The following is a 27,143-nucleotide window of genomic DNA, read 5'->3' as shown; positions in this document are numbered from 1 at the left end:
ACTTGCCCGGAGCATTGGGCAGCCCTATCCACAGCGCCCGGGGAGCAGTTGGGGGTTAGGTGTCTTGCTCAAGGACTTGAGCAAGAGTTACATGGTTAGGCGTCTTGCTCAGTTACGTACTGTCGGCTCTGGGGATCAAACCGGCGACCTTCCGGTCACAGGGCCGGTTCCCTAACCTCCAGCCCATGACTGACACCTGATCTTTATTTGCTGCTCACTTAGTTGTTCCACATGTCCTGCTCCCAGGTCTCTGAAGAGAGACAGGAGCAAAGGTAAATGATATAAAATTTGCATTATCTATTACTTAAAAGTGGTCCTAATATTTACCACTTTCAACTCTTGACGAATGTTTTTTAACAAATGATGCAACCTCCTGATCCTTTGCAAAAAAGACATCCTGATAAAATGCTGAGTCCTAAAATTAAGAAAAATATATACAAATAATGAAGCTGACCTCTGGAACACTGAGATCAATGCCACCTGTGGACAGATACAGATGGAAACAGACTAAAGAAAGAGTAGAATTCTTGCTTCACAATTTTCTTAAAAGCGGTGTAATAAGGGGACCTCTGGAACACTGTATGAGCGAAATGCAACTGTAACGTTCAACACGGACCTTTCATTGTCATCAGAGTTACATGTCTTCCATGGGTCACTTGGAGCAAACACGAGCAGATTGACGCTGGTAAAACACCTGAGAGGAGACAAGCTGTTGGACAACATACATATTAGAAGGTTTACTGGGCCTGAAAGATATGAAATTACAATGGCTTCTTAAAGCGCAGTGTTAAAATGCCATTATACACTCTGTAGTTCAATGTTACAGAGAGAGAGAGAAAGAGAGAGAGAGAGAGGAAGGGGTGAGGGGGAAGAGAAAGAGAGAGAGAGAGAGAGAGAGAGAGAGAGAGAGAGAGTTAGAGAGTGAATGAAGGAAGTGTGGTCTATTTTTCTGTTGCCACTGTGTGAAAGAAAACGGAAACAACTTTAAGCGGATACCATCAGAGAAGAGGAACTGTTTTTGCTGCGCTGAATTTCACAGAGTGAGTTTATTAAGTATGAATATTCAGTATGAATATGAATGAGTGTTGTAATGTAGAACATGCTTGTACAGTTCAAGGTGTTCTGTGTGTTTGTATTTACGGGTTCTTTAATTCAACTTAGTGGCGGTTTGAACTAATGGTAATGCAAGAAAGCGGATACTGAACAGGGGTGTCGCCTGGACTGGGTTTCCAGGAGCTACAGCCCTGAAAATGTTTAACCAGCCCAGAACTTTTTAACACTAACTTTTCACATGATTCAGCTTAGCTTGATGACACAGCATCCTCATCAGTGCAGCTCTAGACTATAACTCTACTAAATAGAAGAGAGAGAGAGAGAATTCCTGTAATAACACTGTAAAAACAATCATTTTAACTGATAAAAGTAAGTAAACTGGCTGTTTTACTATTTTAGGTTCACTGAATTTGTGATAAGTTAACAGATTGCTTATAATGTGAGCTCCATTACTTAAAGCCTTACCTTTTAAAGTTAAAACCAAATTAGTTTTTACAATGTAATAAAAATCACCGCTGAACCTAGCCTGATGATGGACGTGAAAAATGTCTATCTGATATTTTGAAGGGCCCATCAGGCTCAGGTAGCAGACGCCTAACAATGTTTATCTAACAGTTTTTATCTAACAAAGTCTGACCTTATTATTTAAACTAATCAAAATATCAAGCAAATCTACAGACAGAGTTGGATTATATGGCATCATTTGCTGGTAAAAAGCTTCCTCAAACCAGATTTGGTGTTCCAAAAGGTGAATGATTTATTGTGCGCCCAAAAAATACCCAAAAGAAAACTATACAAACACAAAACAAATGATGACAATACACTATGCACACTATATACACCATTAGGTTTGGAGGTAAGCTCGGCTTAGTGGCTTGATGCTACCACTGGTTAGATTATGAGGTTCACTGAACCCCAATCCGTAACCGTCTCTCGAGTATATTCACTCGGCCAACAAAGTTCTGTCCTCCAGAGACAAACTCAGCCTCTCAGTCCCTCCTTATACCCTCTCAGTCCCTACCCCTTATATACTCATTAGCCCGCCCCGGACTAAACCAACGAGAGTATACATTCTCAAGGGGGTAGATTTAAAAGAGTTTAAAAAGGTAGATCATCACATATATTCATATAACCGGTTTCTGTGATGGACATGCATGCATTCAGATGTTACAGGTAAGTATACTCCGTTTGTTTACTTTAATTGGTATACTGGACCCCCCTGCACCAGCCTTGTCCTCAAGTCCACTTGGGGGCTTTAAAGGCTGGGTGACCCGCGCGCTGCCACTCCTAAAAAGGACACAGGTTCCAGGTTCAAGTTTGTTGTTTAAATGTCTTTTTAGAGAACGTGTCTTTGGGCAAATGTTTCAGTGGGCTACTGGTGTGTAAGGTGACCTTACATCATCACAAGAGTCCTTTTCATTTTTTTATCACAACATACTTGCTTTAAGCGAAAGCTCTTTATGGAGCACATTGTCCACCAGCCAGGGCTCGCGGAAACAGTCGGGAAACAGGCAGCTCACTTCCAACTACTCTATTTAACAACTGACCATAAATTCACACAGTCTACCACACAGCCCTGCACAGAATAGTACCTACGACACACAAACAGATCCACAGCCACTTATTACAGCAGTAAAGTCTTGTCTTGCATTACGCCCCCCATGTGTCAGTGGGCAGGACTACGCTATCATTATCACTGATGTTGTTCTTAACAGTACTACTACTACTAATAATAATAATAAAAACCATTTATCTCCAACACAGCAGCTAAACTAGGCTGTATAAACAGGTAAACTGTGGGTGACACCTGTTAACTAAAGTGTCTGACAGACACTGTAATAAAATGTACACAACAGATTTCAGGTTAATAAACAGAATCATCATAAAAGAAAGAAGAAACCTGTAAACACGGTACCTGTTTATCTCGGATCAGCTAGCTCAGCTAACGCTGCCTCAGGCTGGAGTCCAGCTGTGAGAGCGGATCTCAGCAGGTTTCGTGTTTGGCCGCTGATAACGCCGTTTTCTTTAGTTCATGTTAAATGAACACAGATGACCGTTTGGACGCAGTCTGCTCCTCCTGTGTGCTGGTTCAGTTCTCCTCTGTCCTTCTACACTAAACTGGACATCTCTGTAGTGTTTTTCCTGCCAGAGCTGCTGTTTTAAGGTTGGCGAATCTTTTAAATGTAACCGCGTGTCGTTCGTATTGGTGTTTGAACTGATACGGTTATAATTTATTTTTACTCTGTAAAGTTAAAAATGAAAGTAGTGAAGTAAAAGTTTCTCATTAAAAATGAACTCAAGTAACAGTAAAAGTACTGTGATTTAATTCTACTCAGAGAAGTACAGTTACAAGGAAAACTCTACTCAATTACAGCAACAAGAGTAAATGTAATTCATTACCTACACCTCTGGAATTTTCCATCCATACTTATTTACGTATATAAAGTTTAGTACATGAATAAATCCAGTATCATAGACGCTTGTGTGACAAATGCAGTGTAGCTGATGTTGATCCATGAAAGCTCTGCTGGCCCAGTCTTGTTAAGGTTTGATATCAGAGACACTCTAATGTGACTGAATGTGCTCCAACTGGTTTTTTCTTTGTGAGGAAAAGGAAGTTCCAGCTAGTTTATCATTCAGTCTGAACTCCAGTAGAGGAGCTGAGTGTGTGATATAATAAACTGGTGGACTGTGAGAAACTACAGATGGTATTATCATATATGAGCTGGTGAGTGTCTCTGCTGTAGGACTGGAGATCCTGATAAAGATGGAGCTGAACTTTTCTAACTGAAGACTCTGAAAGACTCTGAGCTCTGACCTCAGAAGCAGGTGACTCTGCTCTCAGCTTTAGTGGGTATTTTTACTGATTTACTGCTTGTTTTTGACTTTCGGTGTGAAACAGACTCTCAGACTGAACTGAGGTTAGAGAGATGAAGTTTTCAGTTCAGTGAGTTGTGGTTATTTGCTGAAATGTCTACATAGGAAAATGAACAATCCTGCTGTTTCCAGTTCTGATTATTACTTTCTGTTGGGTTGTTTATGTAATGATTCACGGTGTGTTTCTTTGCACTGTGTATATTTTTTCTTTAGCCCACAGATCTGTGTTCTATATATATTTATCATTTTATGACTGTGTACAATACAGTTAAAGCCTCGCAGCATTGACTGCTGTTGGAGGCAGCAAAAAAATCTTTAAATTCTGATAATCAGTGTTTACTGAAATTGTTTACAAGGAAGAACAAAATCTAGTTATCTCTGAATGGAAGTTAACAGAATAGCATTTCCAAGTTATTCTGCAGCTTTTCTGTTAATTAATTAACAGAAATTAATTCATTATGAAATTTAACACATTCTGAGGTGCAGCTGGAAATTTCAACTTCTGTAAAAACGTTAAAAAACAACAAAAAGGTTACAATACAAGGTTTTGTTCTGAAAGGGATGACATGCAGGTGCAACTTAATTCAGTGAGTAATTCAGATGTGCCTCGAACTTTTGGATTTGTTTGTTTTTTTTTTGTTTTTTTTTTGGTGAGTTCCCTTCCACTACCTGAGCCTGCCCAGACTGAACATTGTCCAAAACATTGTTGAGCACATTAAAGCCCCACTCTGAGATCAGTGCAGCAGTCAGGCTGGTTTTCAGTAGTAATTTTTAGAGCTTTCAGTTAATATTGTAAACCATTTGCAACGTATGAAACTGAAAATAATATATCACCGCTTTTTATAAGAATTTTTAAGTGTGGCTTTGCAGATGATTCTCTAGTTGTAACTCACTATTAATAAGCTGTTCCGACTCTCTCTCTCTCTCTCTCTCTCTCTGTGTCTCTCTCTCTCTTTCTTTCTGTGTGTCTCTCTCTCTGTGTCTGTCTCTCACTCTCTGTCTCTGTCTCTCTCTGTCTCTCTCTCTCTGTGTCTGTCTCTCACGCTCTGTCTCTCTCTCCCTCTTTCTCTTTCTGTGTCTGTCTCTTTCTCTGTCACTCCCTGTCTCTCTCTCTCTGTCTCTCTCTGTCTCTCTGTGTCTGTCTCTCACTCTCTGTCTCTGTCTCTCTTTCTGTCTCTCTCCCTCTCTCTCTGTCTCTCTCTCTGTGTCTGTCTCTCACTCTTTGTCTCTGTCTCTCTTTCTCTCTCCCTCTTTCACTCTCTGTGTCTGTCTCTCACTCTCTGTCTCTGTCTCTCTTTCTATCTCTCTCCCTCTCTCTCTCTCTGTCTCTCTCTCTGTCTGTCTCTCACTCTTTTTCTGTCACTCTCTCCCTCTCACTCTCTGTCTCTCTCTCTGTCTGTCTCTCACTCTGTCTCTGTCTCTCTCTTTTTCTGTCTCTTTCTCTGTCACTCTCTGTCTCCCTCTCTCTCTCTGTCTGTCTGTCTCTCTCTGTCTCTCTCTCTCTCTCTCGCTGTCTCTCTTTCTGTGTGTCTCTCTCTCTCTTTGTCTGTCTCTCACTCTCTGTCTCTCTTTCTGTCTCTCTCCCTCTCTGTGTCTGTCTCTCACTCTCTGTCTCTCTCTCCCTCTTTCTCTGTCTCTCTCTCTCTTTCTCTGTCACTCTGTCTCTCTCTCCCTCTCTCTGTTTCTCTCTCTGTGTCTGTCTCTCACTCTGTGTCTCTCTGTCTCTGACTCTCTTTCTCTCTCTCCCTCTGTGTCTGTCTCTCACTCTCTGTCTCTCTGTCTCTCTCCCTCTCTCTCTCTGTCTCTCTCTCTCTCTGTGTCTGTTTCTCACTCTCTGTCTCTCTCTCTTTTTCTGTCACCCTCTGTCTCTCTCTCTGTCTGTCTTTCACTCTCTGTCTCTCTGTCTCTCTTTCTGTCTCTCTCTCTTTCTGTCTCTCTCTGTCACTCTGTCTCCCTCTCTTTCTGTCTCTCGCTCTTTCTTTTTCTGTCTCTCTCTCTCTCTCTCTCTGTGTCTGTCTCTCACTCTCTGTCTCTCTGTCTCTCTCTCTCTGTGCGTATGTGTGGGTGTGAGCAGCAGAGCGTGGTGGGAGTGAAAGTTTCTTTTCTGTTAGTTCATAAGTTTCGTTGTGTTTCTAAGGTTAGTGTGTGAGTGCGTGTGTGAAGGGTAGGTGCGTGGTGACGTGTGTGTGGAGTATGGGAGTATGGTGTCTACGAGCAGCATGTATGAGAGCCTGATTCGCAGGCACGGGGTGAAGGTGGTGTGCAGGGCGAGTGTAGAGGAGTGCTGCCTGGCTGCAGGTACGGGGTGAAGGTGGTGTGTAGGGCGAGTGTAGAGGAGCTGCCTGGCTGTAGGTACGGGGTGAAGGTGGTGTGCAGGGTGAGCGTAGAGGAGTACTGCCTGGCTGCAGGCATGGGGTGAAGGTGGTGTGCAGGGCGAGTGTAGAGGAGTGCTGCCTGGCTGCAGGTACGGGGTGAAGGTGGTGTGCAGGATGAGTGCAGAGGAGTGCTGCCTGGCTGCAGACATGGGGTGAAGGTGGTGTGCAGGGTGAGTGTAGAAGAGTGCTGCCTGGCTGCAGGCATGGGGTGAAGGTGGTGTGCAGGGCGAGTGTAGAGGAGTGCTGCCTGGCTGCAGGCATGGGGTGAAGGTGGTGTGCAGGGCGAGTGTAGAGGAGTGATGCCTGGCTGCAGGTACGGGGTGAAGGTGGTGTGCAGGGCGAGTGCAGAGGATGCTGCCTGGCTGCAGGAATGGGGTGAAGGTGGTTTGCAGGGCGAGTGCAGAGGAGCTGCCTGGCTGCAGGTATGGGGTGAAGGTGGTGTGCAGGGCGAGTGCAGAGGAGCTGCCTGGCTGTAGGTACGGGGTGAAGGTGGTGTGCAGGGCGAGTGTAGAGGAGTGCTGCCTGGCTGCAGGTACGGGGTGAAGGTGGTGTGCAGGGCGAGTGTAGAGGAGTGCTGCCTGGCTGCAGGTACGGGGTGAAGGTGGTGTGCAGGGCGAGTGTAGAGGAGTGCTGCCTGGCTGCAGGCGCGGTGGTGAAGGTGGTGTGCAGGGCAAGTGTAGAAGACTGCTGCCTGGCTGCAGGCATGGGGTGAAGATGGTGTGCAGGGCGAGTGTAGAAGAGTGCTGCCTGGCTGCAGGCATGGGGTGAAGTTGGTGTGCAGGGCGAGTGTAGAGGAGTGATGCCTGGCTGCAGGTATGGGGTGAAGGTGGTGTGCAGGGCGAGTGCAGAGGAGCTGCCTGGCTGTAGGTAAGGGGTGAAGGTGGTATGCAGGGCGAGTGTAGAGGAGTGCTGCCTGGCTGCAGGTACGGGATGAAGGTGGTGTGCAGGATGAGGGTAGAGGAGTGCTGCCTGGCTGCAGGCATGAGGTGAAAGTGGTGTGCAGGGCGAGTGTAGAGGAGTGCTGCCTGGCTGCAGGCGCGGTGGTGAAGGTGGTGTGCAGGGCGAGTGTAGAGGAGTATTGTCTGGCTGCAGGTACGGGGTAAAGGCGGTGTGCAGGGCGAGTGTAGAGGAGTGCTGCCTGGCTGCAGGTACAGGGTGAAGGTGGTGTGCAGAGCAAGTGTGGAGGTGCTGCCTGGCTGCAGGTACAGGGTGAAGGTGGTGTGCAGGGCACATGTAGAGGAGTGCTGCCTGGCTGCAGGTACGGGGTGAAGGTGGTGTGCAGGGCAAGTGTAGAGGAGTGCTGCCTGGCTGCAGCGTGCATCGTGTCTGCCTCTCTATGAACAGCGCTGTTGTGCTGTTTCTGAAATCGGTGGATCTTGCTAATGACCTGGTTCAGAGTGGTGTCATTATTAACGATCAGCTGACTCTGGTCTTGCCCCTTAGTACCCCCTCAAAAAAGGTAATTCTGTCTAATGTGCCCCCCTTCATTAAGGACGAGCTTATGGCTCGTGAACTGTCCCGATATGGAAAAGTTGTTTCTCCCATTTGGAAGATCCCTCTGGGCCATAAAAACCCTCTGATTAGACATCTGGTGTCCTTCAGGCGGCTTGTGTTCATGGTTCTGAAGGATGGGGAGGATCTGGACTTGGTTCTGAAGTTCAGTGTTGATGGGTTTGAATACGCTGTTTATATTTCTTCTGAAACTGCCATAAAGTGTTTCTGGTTCGGGCAGGTGGGACATCTTGTTCGCACTTGCCCTGTGAAGGCAGATGGGAATGCTGATGCTCCCGTGAGGGCTGAGCCGGAGTGGCCAGGGCCTGTTGCTGCTGGGCCTGTGGTAGTCGTCCCCCTGCGGCTGCTGTGCACCCAGCTGCGGCGGACCCACCGGCTAACCTGGAGCCTGAGGGGGGTGAGCCGAGTGTGGTGGAGTCTTCTGCTGAGGAAACTGCAGGGGCCATGGAGGGGTCTTCACTCACACTGACAGTGAGGAGTCTTTGTCCGACTCTGACTGGTCAGCCTGCTCTCAGGAGGAGAGGCTACCTGTGCGCTACACTGCTGGAGAGTTAAAGAAGTTCCTGAGTGTGACTAAAGGGTATAGAGGTGTACAGGTAGAGAATGCACTGGAAACTTTTAGGTTGAAAAAGATGCTGACTAAGCTACATAAAGCGGGTACTGATGATGACAGAAAAGGTTTATGCATGCTGTGCGGTCTGAATCAGGGGATCTTGTTTCTGAGCCTTCTGAAATTTGCCAGCAGACAGTCAGCTTTTTCTCTAATCTGTTTGAGAGTGAGTGGGCCAGTTGTCGGGATGTGGAGGAGAGGTTCTTCACTCTGCAGGCCAGAATCACGCAGCAGTCTGCCACCCTGCTTGATGCTGAGCTCTCCTTGGGAGAGCTGCACGAGGCCCTACAGGGTATGGAAAATGGCCGGGCACCAGGGATTGATGGTCTCCCAGTGGAATTTTACAAGGCATTTTGGTCTGTATTGGGTCAGGATGTGCTTGAAGTGCTTCCGGTCAGTGTACAGGAATGAACCATCCTCTTAGCTGTAGGAGAGCTGTCCTGACCCTGCTGCCGAAAAAAGGAGACCTGACGGTGCTGAAGAACTGGCGTCCTGTGGCATTGCTGTGCACAGACTGCAAGCTGCTCCCAAAAGTGTTAGCCTCCAGAGTGGGAAAGGTGATGGAGCAGGTGGTGCATCGTGACCAGACGTACTGTGTGCCTGGTAGGTCTATCTTTGATAATATTTACTTAATTTGGGATGTTTTGGACATCTCCAGGCTATTGGGTTTGAGGACTGGTCTTATTTTCTTAGACCAGGAAAAGGCATTTGACTGGGTTGAACATGGATATCTGTGGAAAGTTCTGGAGAACTTTGGGTTCAAACCAGGTTTTAGAGCCATGATCAAGGTTTTGTACAGTGACATTGAGAGTGTACTCAAAGTTAACGGTGGTTTGTGTGCTCCTTTTAAAGTCCACAGAGGTATCAGACAGGGCTTCTGTTCTGGCATGTTGTACTCGTTATCAATTGAGCCGATCTCTGGCCTTGATGCACCAAACTGTAGCCAACCTGTCTGTTTCAGCCTATGCAGAAAATCTTGTGGTTTTAATCAGCTCACAGAGTGATGTGGACATTTTAGTGGATGTTTTAAATGATTTTAGGATTCTATCGTCTGCTAGAGTGAACTGAAGTAAAAGTGAGGCTGTTCTAGTGGGGGATTGGACTGGTGGGGAACTTACACTGCCTGGCTTGTCATGGAGGACGGGTGGATTTAAATATCTGGGAGTGTATTTGGGGGACAGCGAGTATGTAAAGCAAAACTGGGAGGGTGCAGTTGAGAAAGTGAAGGGACGACTTGGCAAATGGAATTGGCTAGTGCCTCAGCTGTCTTATCGGGGATGGGTTCTCATTGTTAATAACCTTGTTGCTTCCTTTTTATGGCACAAATTGGCTTGTGTAGATCCCCCACCAAATCTTCTTGCTGACCTGCAGGCACTGTTAGTGGACTTTTTTTGTGACCAATTGCACTGGTTACCACAGGCCGTCCTCTTATCTACCTAAAGAAGAAGGAGGACACGGACTGGTTCACTTAGCCAGCAGGACTGCTGCCTTTCGCCTCCAGTTCATTCAGTGACTCCTTAGTGGCCCTAAAGACTTGGTGTGGAGAGAAGTGGCATGCAGGATTTTATGCACTGTTGGGCGAATGAGACTGGACAGAGCTCTGTTTTTTATGAGCGCTAAAACGCTGGACGTTGATGGCCTGCCTGTGTTTTATTGTGGACTTTTTAGAATTTGGAGTTTTTTTAGCATGTCTGGAATGAGCAGCATCTCGTTACACTGGCTTTTGGAGGAACCTGTTATTTATGGGTCTCAGTTGGACGTATCAAGAAAAACGTCTCCTGCATTGGCCAGGGTTCTTGCTTCTTCCAACATCTTTACCCTCCGTCATCTAGTGGACGTTGCAGAACCTGGTCTGGACCGTGTAGAGGACCTGGCGGTGCGCTTAGGGGTGAGGTCCTTGCGTTTAGTGGCCAAACTCCTGCAGTGTTGGATGTCAGTGTTGTCCTCTGAGGAATGAGCACTGATAAAGGACTATGGTGAAGGAGTGCTCAGCCCTGATGAGGATGACCCCTTCCCCAAGGTTACCATCGTTCCTGACCTGCCAGGATGTCAGGGCCCCCTCCTGGACTTTGAAGAAGAGCTGAGAATGGACCTGAGTTCAGTCTCAGGCAAGGTGCTTTACTCGGCCTGTGTGAAGGTTTTTAATAGAAAGAGACTGGACAACAGAACTGACACACCGTGGCGAGATGGTCTGGGTCTTGCTGACAAGGTGAAGCCACAGTGGAGAGCACTGCATAAACCACCGTTAACTAAAAGAGTGGCAGATCTAGAGTGGAGGGTTTTACATGGAATTGTTTCTCTTTTATTTCTGTTTTAAATCCAGAGGTCACTCCAGGATGCCCTTTTTGTTTTGAGAGGGAAACAGTGTTTCACGCTTTTATGCACTGTTTTAGGCTACGTCCCCCTTTTGACATTTTAAAAATGGTGTTTCTTTCTTTTAATTTGATTTTTACTGTTCATATTTTTATCCTTGGTTTTCAATATGTCCAGAGAGAGAAGTTCAAGTGTCAGTTACTTAATTTTATTCTTGGTCAGGACAAACTGGCAGTGTACACGAGTCGGAGAAATCATGTCGCGCAGGCAGCTGACTCCGACGTAGTCCAGATCTTCTCTAGGCTGGTCAAATCAAGGATTCTGATTGATTTTAACTACTATAAGTGTCTGTCTGACCTGGAGATGTTTAGAGTGGTGTGATGTTGTGGGGAGGCAGTGTGCTCAGTTTTAGATGGTGAACTTTGCTTTGCACCTGATTTTATTTAACACATATTGGACTGCACTTTTTTGTATTTATTTCTTTTATTTATTCAGCAACCTGTTTGCTTTTATTGCTGGTTTGAGGGCTGAGTTGGCACACCAGCTCACACCTGTCTTATGTCACATCATGGCTTTCTATGAAAGAAATCAAAGCAGAACTTCAATACTCTGCCATGCAGGCGGTACAGTTGGTTTTCAGTTAGGAATTTGCTCAGTTTGTCTCCTTTAGTGATACAGCAAAATGTGATGATACTTCAAGATATTTCCACAACACACATTACGCATCACAACATTCTGAAATTTTATAAACAGCCACCAAAACTAAGATTATGAACTATGAATGATTCAGTGTTTCACACACTGTACTAAATCCAGTTAAACAGGACTAATGACAAAACGGGCAGTTGGCCACTTTTCTTTAAGTACAGATATCCGAGACGTGCTCAATAAAGTAGATTAATTATGATAAATAATGTGTCACAATAGTGTTACACTGTCCACCTCTTCAGCCTTTACATGAAACTAGCAACGTCGATCTGGCTAGAATTTGTTCTCTTAGTTTGAAAATCCGCGCAGCTGGGGTCACACGACTGATTCATCTGATGTTTATTAACAGAGAAGAACTGGGAAATATTTAAAGAAATTCTCAGAGAAGTGCTTCACGCTCATTAAGCCCGTTTAGAGACGTCTCTGAAATGCAGTCAGAGGAACGACTGCCACATTAAAACTGAGCCGGGCAGCAGGTCAGATTATCAGATTTCATATAGTTATGTGACAGAGCTATGTAACACCACTCAGAGAAGACATAAAAACAAACTAAGCCTGTAAAACATCTTAGTAATGTTAATATTTGTGTGTAACTGACATACCTATTGTCTTTTAAATGGAAATCATTTTTTTCATTTTAATCTCAACATTTTGTTGCTGAATTTAGTCCCTTTTAGAATCACTGACATTATTTATAATTAAATAAAAGTAAACAAAGTACACATAAACACAAACATTTGGTGGGTACTTCAGTTGTACTTCACTGACTTGGGTTGATGTACTGGATCTGACTGGAATGTGTTCTGACCAGTTTTTGTTTTTCTGGTTAAATGTCTGGTTAAATTTAGAAACTCTAGAGCTGAAGCAGTGAAAGAGTAAGTAAATGGCCTGGCGTCTATCTTAAGACCCAGAGTTCTGGTCATCACTGTGAAGTTACACTATTTACACTACTGAAGTTCACACTTTAAACATTTTACGCATTCATATATTTCTTTAACTCCTTTTACATTGGTTCTTTATTATTATTATTTACTTATTTTATTTTATTTTATTTTATTAATTTAACAGAACAGCAATGTCCCCAAAATCACTTATTTTAAAATTAAGAGTGTTTTTGTCTTCACCTGTAAAGTTTTGTTTTCAGACAGCAGTGATATGTTGAACATTTTGTTACTGTTTTCTAAATTTAGAAGATTTCATCCTCATTTAGGAAGTGCAGTGTCTATAAAGATAATGTAAATATTTTAGTGAAAGTTGTATATAGAAGGATGTACAGTATTTTCTTAAGTGAATAATTCCTTTAAACAAAATTATTTTCTATAGATACAGACAACCGATAATAATGCAGAATCATATGCACCTCTACACCAAATATTACTTCATCTGTAATGTTACCAAAAATCTCCATTAAACTTGAATTTGTTATCCTTTTTTAGTTCCAGTCATACAAGATGGCAAACTATCTGAAAGTGATGCAGGATATAACTGACAAACAAGGTAATTCAATATATTTTAATTTTTCCTTTACTCTTTCTACTCTCTTGCTCATCATTTCTCTAATATATTTGAGATATATGGCATATTTATAAATAGACATCAGAAGCTTTTGCTTATTAATGTTGGTTTATGATGTTTTGTGGGGCGGCACAGTGGTCTGGTGGGTAGCGCTGTTGCCTCACAGCAAGGAGGGCCTGGGTTCGATTCCCCGGCTGGGCGACCGGGGTCCTCTCTGTGCGGAGTTTGCATGTTCTCCCCGTGTCAACGTGGGTTTCCTCTGGGTTCTCTGGTTTCCTCCCACAGTCCAAAGACATGCAGTCAGGCCAATTGGACATGCTACATTGTTCCTGGGTGTGTGTCTGTCTGTACTGCAATGGACTGGCAACCTGTCCAGGGTGTATCCTGCCTTCCGGCCGATGACCGCTGGGATAGGCTCCAGCACCGCGACCCTGAGGGAGAAGCAGCTTAGAAAATGAATGGATGGATGGATGGATGGATGTTTTGTGGGGGGTTAATAACAACCATGTGGTCTATGCTGGAATCCAATATGCCATTAAAAGAAGATTTACAGTTCTATGGTGTGTTTAAAACACATGTTCAGTAGCACTTCTTTTAGACCCAGTGAAAAGACGAATAGTTTCATTACAGTTCACCACAAAGTGGTCTTAGATGTTCTAAGATGGTATTATGGATAATTGCCTCAGGGCTGGAAATGTAATGTCAAAGCAGGCTTAAACTTGTTTAGTTCTGAGATTTTGTTTGTATCCTGTTCACATCCTTTCTGGTCAGTTTAACACTCTTTTGCCCTCATGACCACAGATCAAACTAGTCGAGTCCAGACCACCAGATCCCAAAATGAACCAGTCCAGACCTCCACCGGAGGAACGGTCAATGCACCTCTTCTACATGGAAGTGTGTTTCATGGCACAGTTAATATCAACATTGGAGCTGACACTAAGCACAGAGGTATTTGATATAATTAGAGGTTGAGATAATACAAATTTTCAGATGTTGTAGTAGAAAACGATTTTGGTTGCTACTTAGATCCATATATGGACAAACTATCTCAACAGAAATTTCCAGTCATCTGCTCTGTTAAAACACTAAACACAGTGATTACATCCTTCTTCTGAGATTGAATGAGTGAGGGACATAGGTAAAGAGAAAGAGAGAGAGGCTAAATGACAAGATGATTGACAACAGGGAGAACAGCCCTCTGGAGCTGCTGTAGAAGAAGATGCTACTTATGAATGACATATAAAATGAGCTAAAATGACTAAAACATATCAGCTGAATTCTGCATGATCCTCCATGCAGTACACTTGATTGTGTTTTCTCTGTTCATGGGTGAAGGGATATTTACAACAAATTTTCTAATGACCCAGCTAAATCATAATTAATAAAACATGTTTTTTGTATTTCTACTGTTCCCTTTCAGGTGGAGAAAGAATTGAAGAGATAACTGGTAAGAGTACCACAGCCTCCTCCACTGCATCCCAGACTAGAGACTCAGTTAGGCCTCTCACAGCAGGTAAACTCAGCTCACCATCGCTGCCACCTTTACAAGTACATGTCAGTGAAAAACAGTTTCAGATTAAACACCATGGCCTGCATAATGTTTGTTCTGAAATATGCTCTCAAACTCTGTATTTGAGGTTGTTTTAAGAACTGAGGATCAGGAAAAAAGCTAAAAGTTAAGACAATTCTGTTTTCTCCGAGATCACCGGTTTCAGCACCAGTAGGATAACTTTTATATGTGTAATCTCAGATGACACACCAGATCCACCTCAGGTGAAAAAACTGGCTTAACTCTGATTTTGCTTTAGTGGCCTTTAAGACAGAATTTGCATCAGTGGAAAAGATAAAAAGAACAAAGAACTTCATTCAGTTTTTCTGTGTTGTCTCCTGATGAACATCAAGACAAACCTTTTTTTATGATAACATGACTCTGAATATGGTAAAGCAGGTGTGCCTTATCTGTCTGAGTGTGTTCAAGTACAGAGATTCCTTTTCCTGGTGCCCAGCCACAATAAATAGTAACACATTCTAAACCTCACAGGGTCAGAAGCTTTGCATTATAGCTCTGTTTGCCTCTCTCTTACTTACATTTTCTGTACAATAAACACTACATTTCCATTTCAATCTTCAATTAATACTTATAAAATATTTAATATATCTAAATATTTCATTCTTCTATTGAGCAATACCTCACACAGCAGAAAGAAAGCAGAGTCAGATCGCTGATCAAGAGTATTTACAGAAAGAAATTTTACTCTCCATATCTTCAGCCAGGTTCAGGATGTTTAAAAAGCTCATTTACAGACATTAACCTTACAGTTTTTACTAATGATTGTTACACTATTACACAATATTACACTGTTGTCATCTGCTTTATATTCTTCTTCTTTTTCTTCTTCTTCTGCTGGATTTCTTTCCGTTAACTCTTCTCGCAGTTTTTGAGATATTACCACCATTCCAACTTCAGAATGTTCGGTCTGGTCAGGAATGATGTGCATGTTTACAGCTGTTTAATCTACTGTAGGCTTTAGTACAATCTTCGTTAAATTATGATCTTTTTCACCCATAGGAATGAAAGGGGTAAGTTGCATGTCCATCTACTGCTTGACCAAAGGTCACTGTTTCGCATGCTATCTCAGGGCAGGCCCCCAAGCATGAATTCAGTGTTGTTTTTACTCGCACTCACCTGTTAGTCATTTTATTCTCATCCATTCCATACACCCCCATTCATTTTTTCTAAACACAAGCCCAATTATTTCTTTGCCCCAGAGTGACTAACCTGTGCTCACTCAAGGCAAAACCTCAAATTCTACTACACAGCCATACTGATCTGCACTTCTCTATGTGCCATTTTTTCCATCCCTTATTCCTCACATAGAGTCCCATTCATTGTTACCCAAAACCCAGCCCTATTATTTCCTTTGCATGACATCCAGAACATTTCATGAACTCACCCAGGGCAGGTCCCCAAGTTGTAATCCAATGTGTCATTTTCTCATCCCTCATTCCTCTCATTTACATCCATTCATTTTCAACCTCAAACAAGCCATATACTTTGCTTTGCCTGACAGTCACCATGTACTCAACTCCAAGTACTCATTCAGGGTAGAACCATCTGCGTGTCGTTCTTTCATAGCTTGTTCCTCTTTGGAATTGTGAACCAATTTGCTGTCTGTCCAAGCTGTGCTCAAAGCTTGAAGGGCTTGTGGTACAGTTCAAGATTTCACCATTGCCATCAAGTAGGGAGGGGCTGGTCCATTTTTGGCTTTGTAGGCAAGCATTAGGGTTTTAAATTTGATGCGTGCAGCTACAGGAAGCCAGTCAAGGGAGCGCAGCAATGGGGTGACATGGCTGAACTTGGGGAGATTGAAGACAAGTCGTGCTGCTGCATTCTGGATGAGTTGTAGAAGCCTGATGGTTTGCATGGGAAGACCAGCCAAGAGCAAGTTGCAGTAGTCAAGCTTTGAGATGACAAGAGACTGCACTAGCACCTGAGTGGCCTCCCTGATGAGGAAGGGTTGAATCCTACAAATGTTGTACAGGAGATATCTGCATGACCGAGTTCGGTTCCCAATGTGGGTTGAGAAGGATAACTGGCCATCCAGAATCACACCAAGACTTCTTGCCTCTACAGATGGAACAATCAGAGAGTTCACGATTGAGATGGCAGGATCATGATGAGGACCTGTAGTTGCAAGGATGAATATCAGCTCAGTCTTGGTAGGATTGAGCTTCAGGTGGTGCGCTGCCATCCATAAGGAGATGTCAGACAGACATGCTGAGATGCGACTGGAAACCTGTGTGTCAGAGGGTGAGAAAGAACGCATTAGTTGAGTGTCATCAGCATAACAGTGACAGGAGAAACCATGAGAAGATATTACATCACCAAGAGAGCTAGTGTAAAGAGAAAAGTGAAGAGGACCCAGCACTGAGCCTTGTGGGACACCAGTGAAGAGCCAGCATGGAGAGGATGTGAACCCTCTCCATGTTACCTTATAAGAGTGATCCTCCAGATAGGACTTGAACCACTTCCACACAGAGCCAGTGATTCCAGGTTGGTGAGGACAGAATCCAGAAGGATTGTATGGTTGACCATGTCAAAAGCTGCTGAAAGATCAAGAAGAATGAGGACAGATGACAGTTTGGCTGATCTTGCTGATTGGAGCTTCTCAGTTTCTGTAGAGTGCGCTGGTTTGAAGCCAGACTGGTTGGGGTCTTGGAGCTCGTTCTGTGTGAGAAAGAGAGACGTTCAAGAATTTTTGAAAGGAAAGAAAGAATTGATACCGGTCTGTAGTTGTTGACATCAGAGCCATCAAGCATGGGTTTCTTCAGGATAGGAAGTACTCTTGCAGTCTTGAAAGTTTATGCAACTTCACCTGATGGACAAGGACTTGTTGATGAGAAAAGTGATGAAGGGCAGTAGGTCCTTGGAGACTGAAACAATGCAGATGGGATGGGATTCAGTGGGGAGGTGTTTGGGTTACTGGATTTGATCAGTTGCAGGACAGCATCTGTGGAAAGAGAATAAAAACAGTTTAAGGGATTGAGAATGAGAGGATGAGGTCTAGTGGAAGGAATGGGAACAGAAGGAAAAGACTGGTAGATTCCATCAACCTTCTCCTCAAAGAGGGTGACAAAATCCTCAGGGGTGAGAGAACAGGGTGGAGGGGGAGGAGGAGGAGGGTTGAGAAGAAAGGAGAAAACGCTGAAGAGCTTGCATCGATCAGATGTTGATGCTTCCAGTTTCCCTCTGTAGAAAGATGACTTTGTAGTAGTAAATTTGAGTGAGTAAGAACTTGGAAAGGAGAGATTGGTAGGAGTGAAGATCCGAGTCGAGCTGGAAATTTCCTCCACCTTCTCTCAGCCTTCCTTAGTTCTTGGCGGTTGCTGCGCAGGACACCCATCAGCCAGGTGGCAGGTGAGGAAGATCTTGCTGGCCTGGAGGAGAGAGGACACAGAAAGTTAATTGCAGATGAGAGTGAAGAAAGAAAGCATCTTTAGCCGTGTTTAGTGAAAAAGAGGAAAATGAGTCAGGATGGGGAACGGTGGTCAGGATAGTTGAAGTGAAAGATGAGGAATGAGTGGAGTGCAAGTTGCATCGAAAAGAGGACCACAAAAGGGTGGAATAGACAGGAGTAGCAGGAAGGGAGAGTGAGAAAGACAGGAAATGGTGATCAGAGCTATGCACGGGAGTTACTGTCACATCCAGCACTGCTGTGTCTGATCCACTCATACCAGCACAACACACAATACTGTCAGTGTTACTGCAGTGCTGAGAATGATCCACCACCCAATTAGTACCTGCTCTGTGAGGGTCCATGGGGGTCCTGATCACTGAAGAACAGGGTAAAACGGAGCTAACAAAGTATCAGAGAAACAGATGGACTACAGTCTGTAATTGTACAACTACAAAGTGCAGCTATACAGTAAGTGGAGCTGATAAAAAGGACAATGAGTGTAGAAACAAGGAGGTGGTCAGAATGTTATGACTGATCTGTGAATAAACAGACATTCACATTCAGAGTCTGTATTAAACTTCAGCAACCTTTTAGCCTCAAAATCCTCATGAGTGACTCTGACACTGTTTGGGGTGTGAATCAGGCCTTAATAATCTCTCCATTGCTGTGTTGCTGCGGCTCCACAGCAAAACTAGATTTCTAGGTAAAATAACACAATAATCCTCCTTTACTGTAAAATCGTTATAACACACAGTTCTAACACAGTTTTCACAATAAACGGTCTTAAAAGCTGGACTTAACATATAACTGCTAATTCACCGTTTAATGCTGAAGACTGACGTGCAGACTATTGGTCACCATAGCAATGCAGAGAACGAAACAGCAAAGAGAGAGAAGACAAACCGATAATTTGGAGATGAATGGACTTATTTACCATTTATAATCACTCTCATTTGCTGATACGTTTAATCTCCAGCAACTCGCAAAACTGAGGTCAGCTTCTCTTTCTCCTGCTTTATATTCTCCCGTTCTACCTTAAATGGTGCAGCAGGACAATCTGCAATCATTCAGTAATGGAGGATGGAAACTGGAAGATGAGAAGTGACTTCAACCTCATAAAAAGTCAAACATTGAGAGACATTTTACAAGAAACTCACGGAGAGGTTTCCTGAGATGTGAGAAAAGTGGCTACAGCTGAGCTAAAGGCATTTATATTTTCAGCCTGTACTGAACATCAACAAACACTGAGATATACTTACAGCCAAGACGGTAAAACGGACAGAAATTGTTATGCCTCCCAAGGTGGTTTGATTTTTCCTGAAAGGACAAAACGGCTCTAATTAACATTTCAGTTGCGTCCCCTGAGCTAAGCCTTCTAGTAAGGGCTGATCAGTGCGTGGGGTGCGCATGTGCCCATCTGCTTGAGCTCAGTCTGGATTACACAGTCGCCACCAGCCCAGTTACCGGCCACGCTCTGTGGTTCTTTTTGTGTCGATCGCCTGAAGATTGTAGCAAAATTGTAGTGACAATTTTCTTAGCTACTCTCCCATCACTGCCTATTAGCTTAGCTCATGTTAGCTAAATTACCTAGCTAGCTAGCGTGCACTCATAACAGAACGTCAGCAGCAACTTTAGGTTCAATAAAGCACTAACATGTGCTTATAATTCTGAAACAACATACATCAACAAACAGACATCGTACAAGAAGACTGTACCTACTTAGCTCAGATTAGTTAGCAAGTCAGCTAACTGTGTCTTTACATTAGTCCTAAAGTTAAGTTGTCTGCAGGCCAAGTGTCAGGTGGTCTTCTCCAAAAAGTCCTGGTAGAAAAAAAATAGGTAAGAAAATTCTGAATTTTTCATCTAAGTATGCACTCATTTGTGTTTTGGTCAATGCTTATTATCAAATCCTCTGTCACCACAGTCCACTGCAACTGATTGTGATGACAATGAAGATGATGATGATGATCATGATCATTATTATTGTTATTATTATTATTATTATTATTATTGCAGTAGTAGTATAAATACATAGAGGTTTTAATAAATAATAAACAATTTAGTGTTCTGTTGAATTAAATAAACGTACATTTACTGTAGAATTGCACAGAACTCTTATTATGATAGCATTGACATTTCAAGCCCAAACTAGCACAATACACTAAAGTAGAGACACAGTTAGCTGAATTGCTAACTAATCTTTGCTAAGTAATTACAGTCTTCTTGTACGATGTCTGTTGTTTCAGAATTATAAGCACATGTTAGTGCTTTATTAAACCTAAAGCTGCTGCTGATGTTCTGTTATGAGTGCATGCTAGCTAGCTAGTTAATTTAGCTAGCATGAGCTAAGCTAATAGGCAGTAAAACTTTGTGCCTCATTGAAACAGAAAGATGTGTAATTAATGTACTAGCAGAACATACTGTGATCATTCTCAGCTCTTAGACTTTCTTCTTCAGCAGTTATAGTTGTTAAGTAGTTGGTTTCATTTAGTTTGGCTGTATTATTTTTAGTGATATAGCTAACTAACTCAGAAATGTTTTCACGTTTCAACTGTTCACAAATAAAAAATGGCTCTTACCTCTTTACTGTTACTTTTTTCAAAATTTCTTTATTAATATTTTCTATACTACTGTACATTATTTCTTTAGGGTCTTTTATTTCTACTGTAGTTCACTTTATAATACTGTAATGATGAGTTACCATGTATTTAACTTTATAATACTGTTCTAGGTCATTAACTCCTAGTTAGTAATGTAGAGACTGCATCCTGTGTAGTGTATTTCACTACTGTTAGAAGTGTAAGAATACATTCTATGAGTTAGTAGTTCAGCAGGAACCTTGTCAGATTCAGCTATTGATCAGTTAATGTTGAACTGATCAGTAATTTATGAGTAGTTATTATAAGAAACCATAGTTAGTACGTAATTCTCTATGAGACTCAGTAGTTATTGTTTAGTTAATAGTGAAATACCCTAATCACTAGTTCACTATTACCCACTGAGTAGTTTACTAGTAGTCCTTGGTAGTTAAGATTAGTTACTTAAGTGTTAACACAGCACTACTCATTTGTTCCTGTTTAGTTCCTGAATTGTTTCTTATTAACTACAAAACAGTACTGTTAAAAGTTAACCACTGTTTCCTAATCCTGCTTTTGAGGGCCTACAGCTCCACATGGTTCCAACTGTTCAACTGTTTCTTGCCTTAAAACACTGTATCCAGCTCAGCAGCTGATTACTGAGCCCTTCCTTAGCTAGATCAGGTGTACTGGGGCAGGAATTGCAGTGCTATGCGTCAAGGAAAATAAACAGCACTAGTATAAACACAGTAAGTGGAAAATACCACAAGCTGCTGTCATGAGTTGATCTGAAAACTGACAGTCATAGTTAATAGTTCATAGTTGAATTTCATAGTCATTAATTGCTATACATGGAAAGAAAGTTGTCACGATTGGCTGTTAGGTTCTGAGAATTACGAAGGTTGCTATGTCAAATTTTTTCTACTCACTGAAACCAGATTTCTATTTTAGCACACCAGTAAACAGAATTGTATATTGAATTAATGCTTTTTACAAGAAAGTGAACTAACATTAGATATTTAAGTAACTTAGTTCCATTACCAGTACAGTTAGTACAGCAAGCCCTACATGACTCTAGGTCATTTAATCGCTATCTGCAAATCCGAAAGGTGGTCCAGCTTTTTTTGTTTCAAAATACAGTTATTTAATTTTTCAACAAGGTGACAGAGGACTCTGAACATGTTACATTAACTTAAAAGGAATATTGCAAATATTGCTCATGTCAGACATGTCAAAAGTCAGAAGCAAAACAAAAATTTCAGCAGCAAAAAATATATGAGCAAAATTGGCAAATAGAAACTAATGAAAGCAAAGACTGGCAAAACAAGAAATAAATTTAGATCTGAATAAATAAAAATGAGTAGTAATCTCTTTAAAATAAGTTTATTTCTAATTGAATGCACTTAATAATCCAATCATAATCAGATTTCTACAGTTATTCAAGTGGTTATGTAAACAGCATACTCTAATCTCTTAAATTGGATTAAGGCCTAGAAATATATTTAAGAAATACAATAAAGAGGCTGGGTTTTAGGTCAGTAATCTGATTCTCAGTGCATGCAAGGTCTTACTCTGATTTCTTTCAAATTTCTAAATCTGCACATGTGCTAAAATAGAAGAACCAGCATGGTTTACCAGAGCACCCACAAGACGGCAACAACACATTTTTGGAGCAGCAGTGAAACCGACTATATGCTTGACATGTAAACGCACTCAGTGTTGGTATCTGCAATTCTGGCATTTGATATTTAACATTTTGCTTGTGGATTTTATCATTTTATTGTAGTTTATTTTATTGCCATATTTGAGTGTTTCCTCTGTAGAGAAAGTGGAACTTATTTTCACTTAGAAAATCCACAAAACATGTAAGTTGACCAGAGGTTTTCAAATGTTTGCACACAACTGTACCAGCCTCTGACAGTCCGGTGATGCAAGATGTATCTACACAGCAAACACCACACAAAAAAGAGACAAAAAGGAGAGATAAAATATATTAAAATCAGCATCATGAGCCCCAGAATAGTCTTCTTTCCATGAACGCGTGCAGAGACACAACGCACAGGCACACACATGCACATGCACGCATACACACACACACACACACTAGATTTTCTTCAGAGAGAAGAAAGGTATTATTTATCAGGCCCTTTGCCAGGGTCAAAATTGTTGTGAAGTTCATTTTACAGAAGTCTGACCTAGTTTACATAGTAAATACACAAACTGCTGAATATGTTTACTGCACAAATAGTCCGTCTCTGATCTCTTCTATATTTTTCAGTGATTCATTGCTCTTTTTACCCATCCAAGTTTACGTCTTATCCTTTCAACTATCCAGTTTTCATCTCTTCATTCTTCAAAAAACTGTAACTGTTGTTCCATGAACTACTTAAACTGAATCCATTATTAATTAATTAAGGATTTATTCTTTAATATTTAACTTTTTATCTGCAACTTCAGCTAAAATAAATATTGAAGCCTGTATAAACGAGATTAATTGACAGTTTCACATTGGTTTGGTGTGGTGGTTAAATGCTTTAAAATTAACCATAGTAGCTGGGTTTTGACTCAACAGACAATAAAAATAATGCCCATATGAAAAGCTTTAGGTGGTGTTGGTTAAAGAATTTAAAATTTTCGCTGAGTTTATTTTGAATGGTTCTTTTTAGATTCAATAATCACTTAACAGACTGTCAGTAACATCAACAACATATAAACAATGTAGCAGCAGTGAATGCATTCAATAGATTAACAAGAGACTTTTTATTAACTGTGTAAATAACATGTGTTTAATCTGCTGAATTCAGTAGTTTTTCACTTTATTTGAGGATTCACATTCATATCTGTAGATGTTAAACAGAGGTCACTGAACATGTAACAGGTGAAATACAGACCATCTCAACATCTTAAATAAGCTGTTATAGACATGCTGCTGACAGTGTTTTGTAAACAGATATACTAGATCAGGTTTAAGTTGATGTCAGGGTTAGGATTAGAGCCAGGCTGAGGGTTAGGATTAGGTTTTGGGTAAGTCTATTTCAGGTATTGTATCAACAGTATGTCTACTTAATGTAACTAATGTATCAGTGGAGCATCTTCATCATTTTATTGATGTGTCACTGATTCTCTGAGTTTATTGATCAGCTCAAAACAGCGTTACCAAATGTCCACTTGTAAATAGAGAAATTGTAAAGTCTTAAAATTTTACTGTAATTCAACAAAACCATTTAGGCAGCTTTTCCTGTCCACAAGCACACATGTTAATGTGGTCAAAAGACTCTGTGGTGCCATTTCAGTCACATAGAGAGACATTAATTCACACAACACACCGCCAGCATTCTTGTTATGGTTGTTTCATGTTATTTTCCCTGTTTTAATGTACGAGTTTCACATGATTTGCATTTAACACTCTCTTTATCTTTTGTGTGCTTGTCACCTTTTCTGCCTTTTGTCTTGGTCCTCTCTGATTTCTGGAAAAATATCATGGATTAAAATGTTTCTGATTTAAAATATCAAAATATTGAAATATTCCTATGTTTAAAATGTGCAAGTGCACACAAGTGCAAAGTGTGTGGTTATGTTAGTTTATAGTATGTGTGCTAAGTACACATACTCTCTGTCATACACTGGGATCAACAAAGTCACTTATGACAATAAGTTAACATCCTGAACAGTGAAACTCAAAAGAAAAGAACAGAATAAAGTCCAGAAATGTCTTTGTTGGATGTATTCAAAGAATGTTCAGACATTTATAGGTTTTCTTACTTTTTTTAATGTTGTGTTACAGAAGGCATTTGTCTTTTTTAACATATTTATCAGCCAATTAATTCCACATATTTGAGAACAAGTCACAAATGAGTTAAAATGTCCAACGGTTTATTGGGGCAAATACTTAGAGAAGTAAACTTTAATTCTCTCTCTTTTAGGTAATTTGTTCATCAGACCAATGATACGGTCATATACGGTAAAACAAAGTATAAGAAAATACAGTTGTGTTGTTTCATGTTTTTCTTTGTAATGATGACAAACACTCTGCTAGGCTAAGTGTAGTAACTAACTCTTGATAAGCTGATTTATCTTATGAGAAATACGTTGTTTCTTGTTTCTCTCACAGAAGATCAACAGCACTGTATTCAGTTGAAGTCCACCCTCTGGCAGCTGTATGAAAGTGTCCTAATTGGGAATTCACAGACAGGCCGTGCAAAGTTCTTGGAGGATATCTACACTGATCTCATTGTAGTGCAGAATCAAAGTGGAGGAGTCATTAATGAGCATGAAGTGATGCAAATGGAAATGTCTTCCAGCAGACCTGCTGGTGATGAAATCTCTCTCAAATGCAGTGACCTTTTCAAGGTCCAGCCTGGTACCAAAAAAAGGAACAGGAAAGTGTTGACAATGGGAATTGCTGGAGTGGGCAAAACTGTGTCAGTGCATAAATTCATACTCGACTGGACGAAGGGAGAAGAGAACCAGGACATAAGCTTCATTTTTCCTCTTCCCTTCCGTGAACTGAATCTGAAGAAAGATAAAGAGTTCAGTTTGATTGATCTACTGAATCACTGCTTTTTTTCTTCAAAAACTGGTTTGAAGTCTCTTCCAGAAGATGATGGTAAAGTTCTATTTATCTTCGATGGGCTGGATGAGTGCCGCTTTCCTCTTTGTTTTGAGGATGGAGAAGAAGTCAAAGATATCAATGAGAAGACCTCAGTGGGATCACTGATCACAAATCTTATCAATAGAAATCTGCTTCCCTTTGCTCTCATCTGGATAACTTGCCGACCTGCAGCAGCCCCTCTGATTCCCCGGGACTACATCAACCTGGTGACAGAAGTACGAGGATTCAGTGATGAACAGAAGGAGGCATACTTCAGAAAATACTGTAATCAGGATATGGCAGTGAAAATTGTTTCACACATTAAGAAATCAAGGAGTCTCTACATCATGTGTCAAATCCCAGTATTCTGCTGGATCTCTGCTTCTGTGCTTCAGCCTCTGATGGTTCAAGAGAGCAATCAGGAAATCCCCACAACCCTGACAGGAATGTACATAAGCTTCCTACTGCAGCAGAAAAACCTAATGAAAAAGAAATACAGTGAGAAAACCAGAACTGTTAATGCTGAGCGTATCATTCTGAAGCTTGGTGAGCTGGCCTTCTGTAATCTTGAGAGTGGTAGTCTGAACTTCTATGAAGATGATCTTAAGAAATGTGGCATTGACGTCAGAGATGGTACTGTGTTCTCAGGAGTGTGCACACAGATTTTCAGTCAGCAGGAGGGAGTTTCTGAGAGGAACATTTTCAGCTTTGTGCATCTGAGTGTTCAGGAAAGCCTTGCAGCTTTATATGTGCATCACTCTTACTGCAACAAGAAAATGAATGCATTCAAAAAGGAGAGATTCTGGAACAAGCTTGGATGGATGAATAAGAGAATAACAGATCTTCATAAATGTGCAGTAAAAAGAGCTTTGCAGAGTGAAAATGGACACCTGGATCTTTTTCTCCGTTTCCTCCTCGGCCTCTCACTGGAGGATGGTCAGCATGTCATAACTGAACTTCTGCCGAATCTGAAGATCAGAGCAGAGAGTGTTAGGGACACGGCTGACTATATCAAGATGAAACTGAATGAGGAAATATCATCTGACAGAAGCCTGAATCTCCTCCACTGCCTGATTGAACTGAAAGACAATTCCCTGACAAGTGAAATCCAGAAACACCTGAACTCAGGAGATCTCTCAACACAGAAACTCTCATCTACACAGTGGTCAGCGCTGGTGTTTGTGTTGCTGATGTCAGAGGAGACTCGAGAGAAGTTTGAGCTGAAGAAATACAAGCCATCAGAGGAAGGACTGACCAGATTACTGCCAGTGGTGAAAAACACAAGACGAGCTCTGTAAGTAAAATTTCCATTTCAATATTTCCAACATTGCAAAAGACGTTCAAATACCAAACATAACTCACACATGACTAAGATACAGCTTAAGCTAATATGCTCTTATTTTTAATGGCTCAAGTATTGATCCAATTCAGAAAATAAATTCAGGAATTGAATAATTTACCTCTAAATAATTTATATACACTGTACACTAATATTGGTTTATGGTCAGGTTGTAAGTATGTCTAATCCTTTAATAGATGCTGGTAACTGCTAATAAATCTAAAAACCTCAGTGGGTGGAATTTCATGCTATGGTACAGTAAGAATCTAGTATTTTTCTTTTATGGTGCAGTGAACACCTGGTATTTAATAAGTAAATGAATAGTAACTATTTAATTTCTGGCACATACTTTGCAAGTGCATAGTGGTTTATGTACAATCTATCATATATGTATAGCAGTACTCACTGGTACACTGCAATAATTATGCAGAATTGAATAAGTAGTTATATAGATTTTGCAGGTAATATTTAGAGGACACTTTACAAGTACACAATAACTAATGTGAAACTTACTAGGCAATTCTGAGTAATTATTGAATTTAAGCACTAAGTACTGCTAATTACTACATATTTACCTGCCATAGTATAAATAACATTTTACTATAAAGTAAATTCCCGGTATTTAACAGGTAAATATGAAGTATAAGTATTTGAAATAAAATCTTTCACATACTAATGTCTACAGCATGTTGCATTTTAAAGTACATAGTAATTTG

At 41.5% G+C, this 27,143-nt stretch overlaps 2 protein-coding genes across 3 annotated transcripts in view; both read left to right on the top strand.

The window, feature by feature from the left end:
* LOC108443648 overlaps positions 1–27,143 on the top strand; it is a 381,331-nt gene that overhangs the window by 16,616 nt on the left and 337,572 nt on the right. The window lies entirely within an intron of this gene.
* Positions 967–27,143, top strand: part of LOC108443647 (NACHT, LRR and PYD domains-containing protein 12-like) — a 76,119-nt gene continuing 49,942 nt past the window's right edge. Inside the window, exons 1-5 of one of the 2 annotated variants that reach the window (XM_017724418.2) lie at positions 967–1,040; positions 12,885–12,945; positions 13,765–13,911; positions 14,384–14,476; positions 24,609–26,382. In XM_017724418.2, the coding sequence (XP_017579907.1) occupies positions 12,900–12,945; positions 13,765–13,911; positions 14,384–14,476; positions 24,609–26,382 (2,060 nt within the window). In that variant the 5' untranslated portion in view covers positions 967–1,040; positions 12,885–12,899. Of the gene's footprint in view, positions 1,041–12,884; positions 12,946–13,764; positions 13,912–14,383; positions 14,477–24,420; positions 24,459–24,608; positions 26,383–27,143 lie in introns of those variants that run through there. The other variant, XM_037543585.1, reaches the window with a different exon arrangement.

This window comes from Pygocentrus nattereri, chromosome 12, assembly GCF_015220715.1.
Source record: "Pygocentrus nattereri isolate fPygNat1 chromosome 12, fPygNat1.pri, whole genome shotgun sequence".
Taxonomy (NCBI): Eukaryota; Metazoa; Chordata; class Actinopteri; order Characiformes; family Serrasalmidae; genus Pygocentrus; species Pygocentrus nattereri.
Note: the sequence above shows the minus strand (reverse complement) of the source record. Positions and strands in the feature narration are given on the sequence as shown.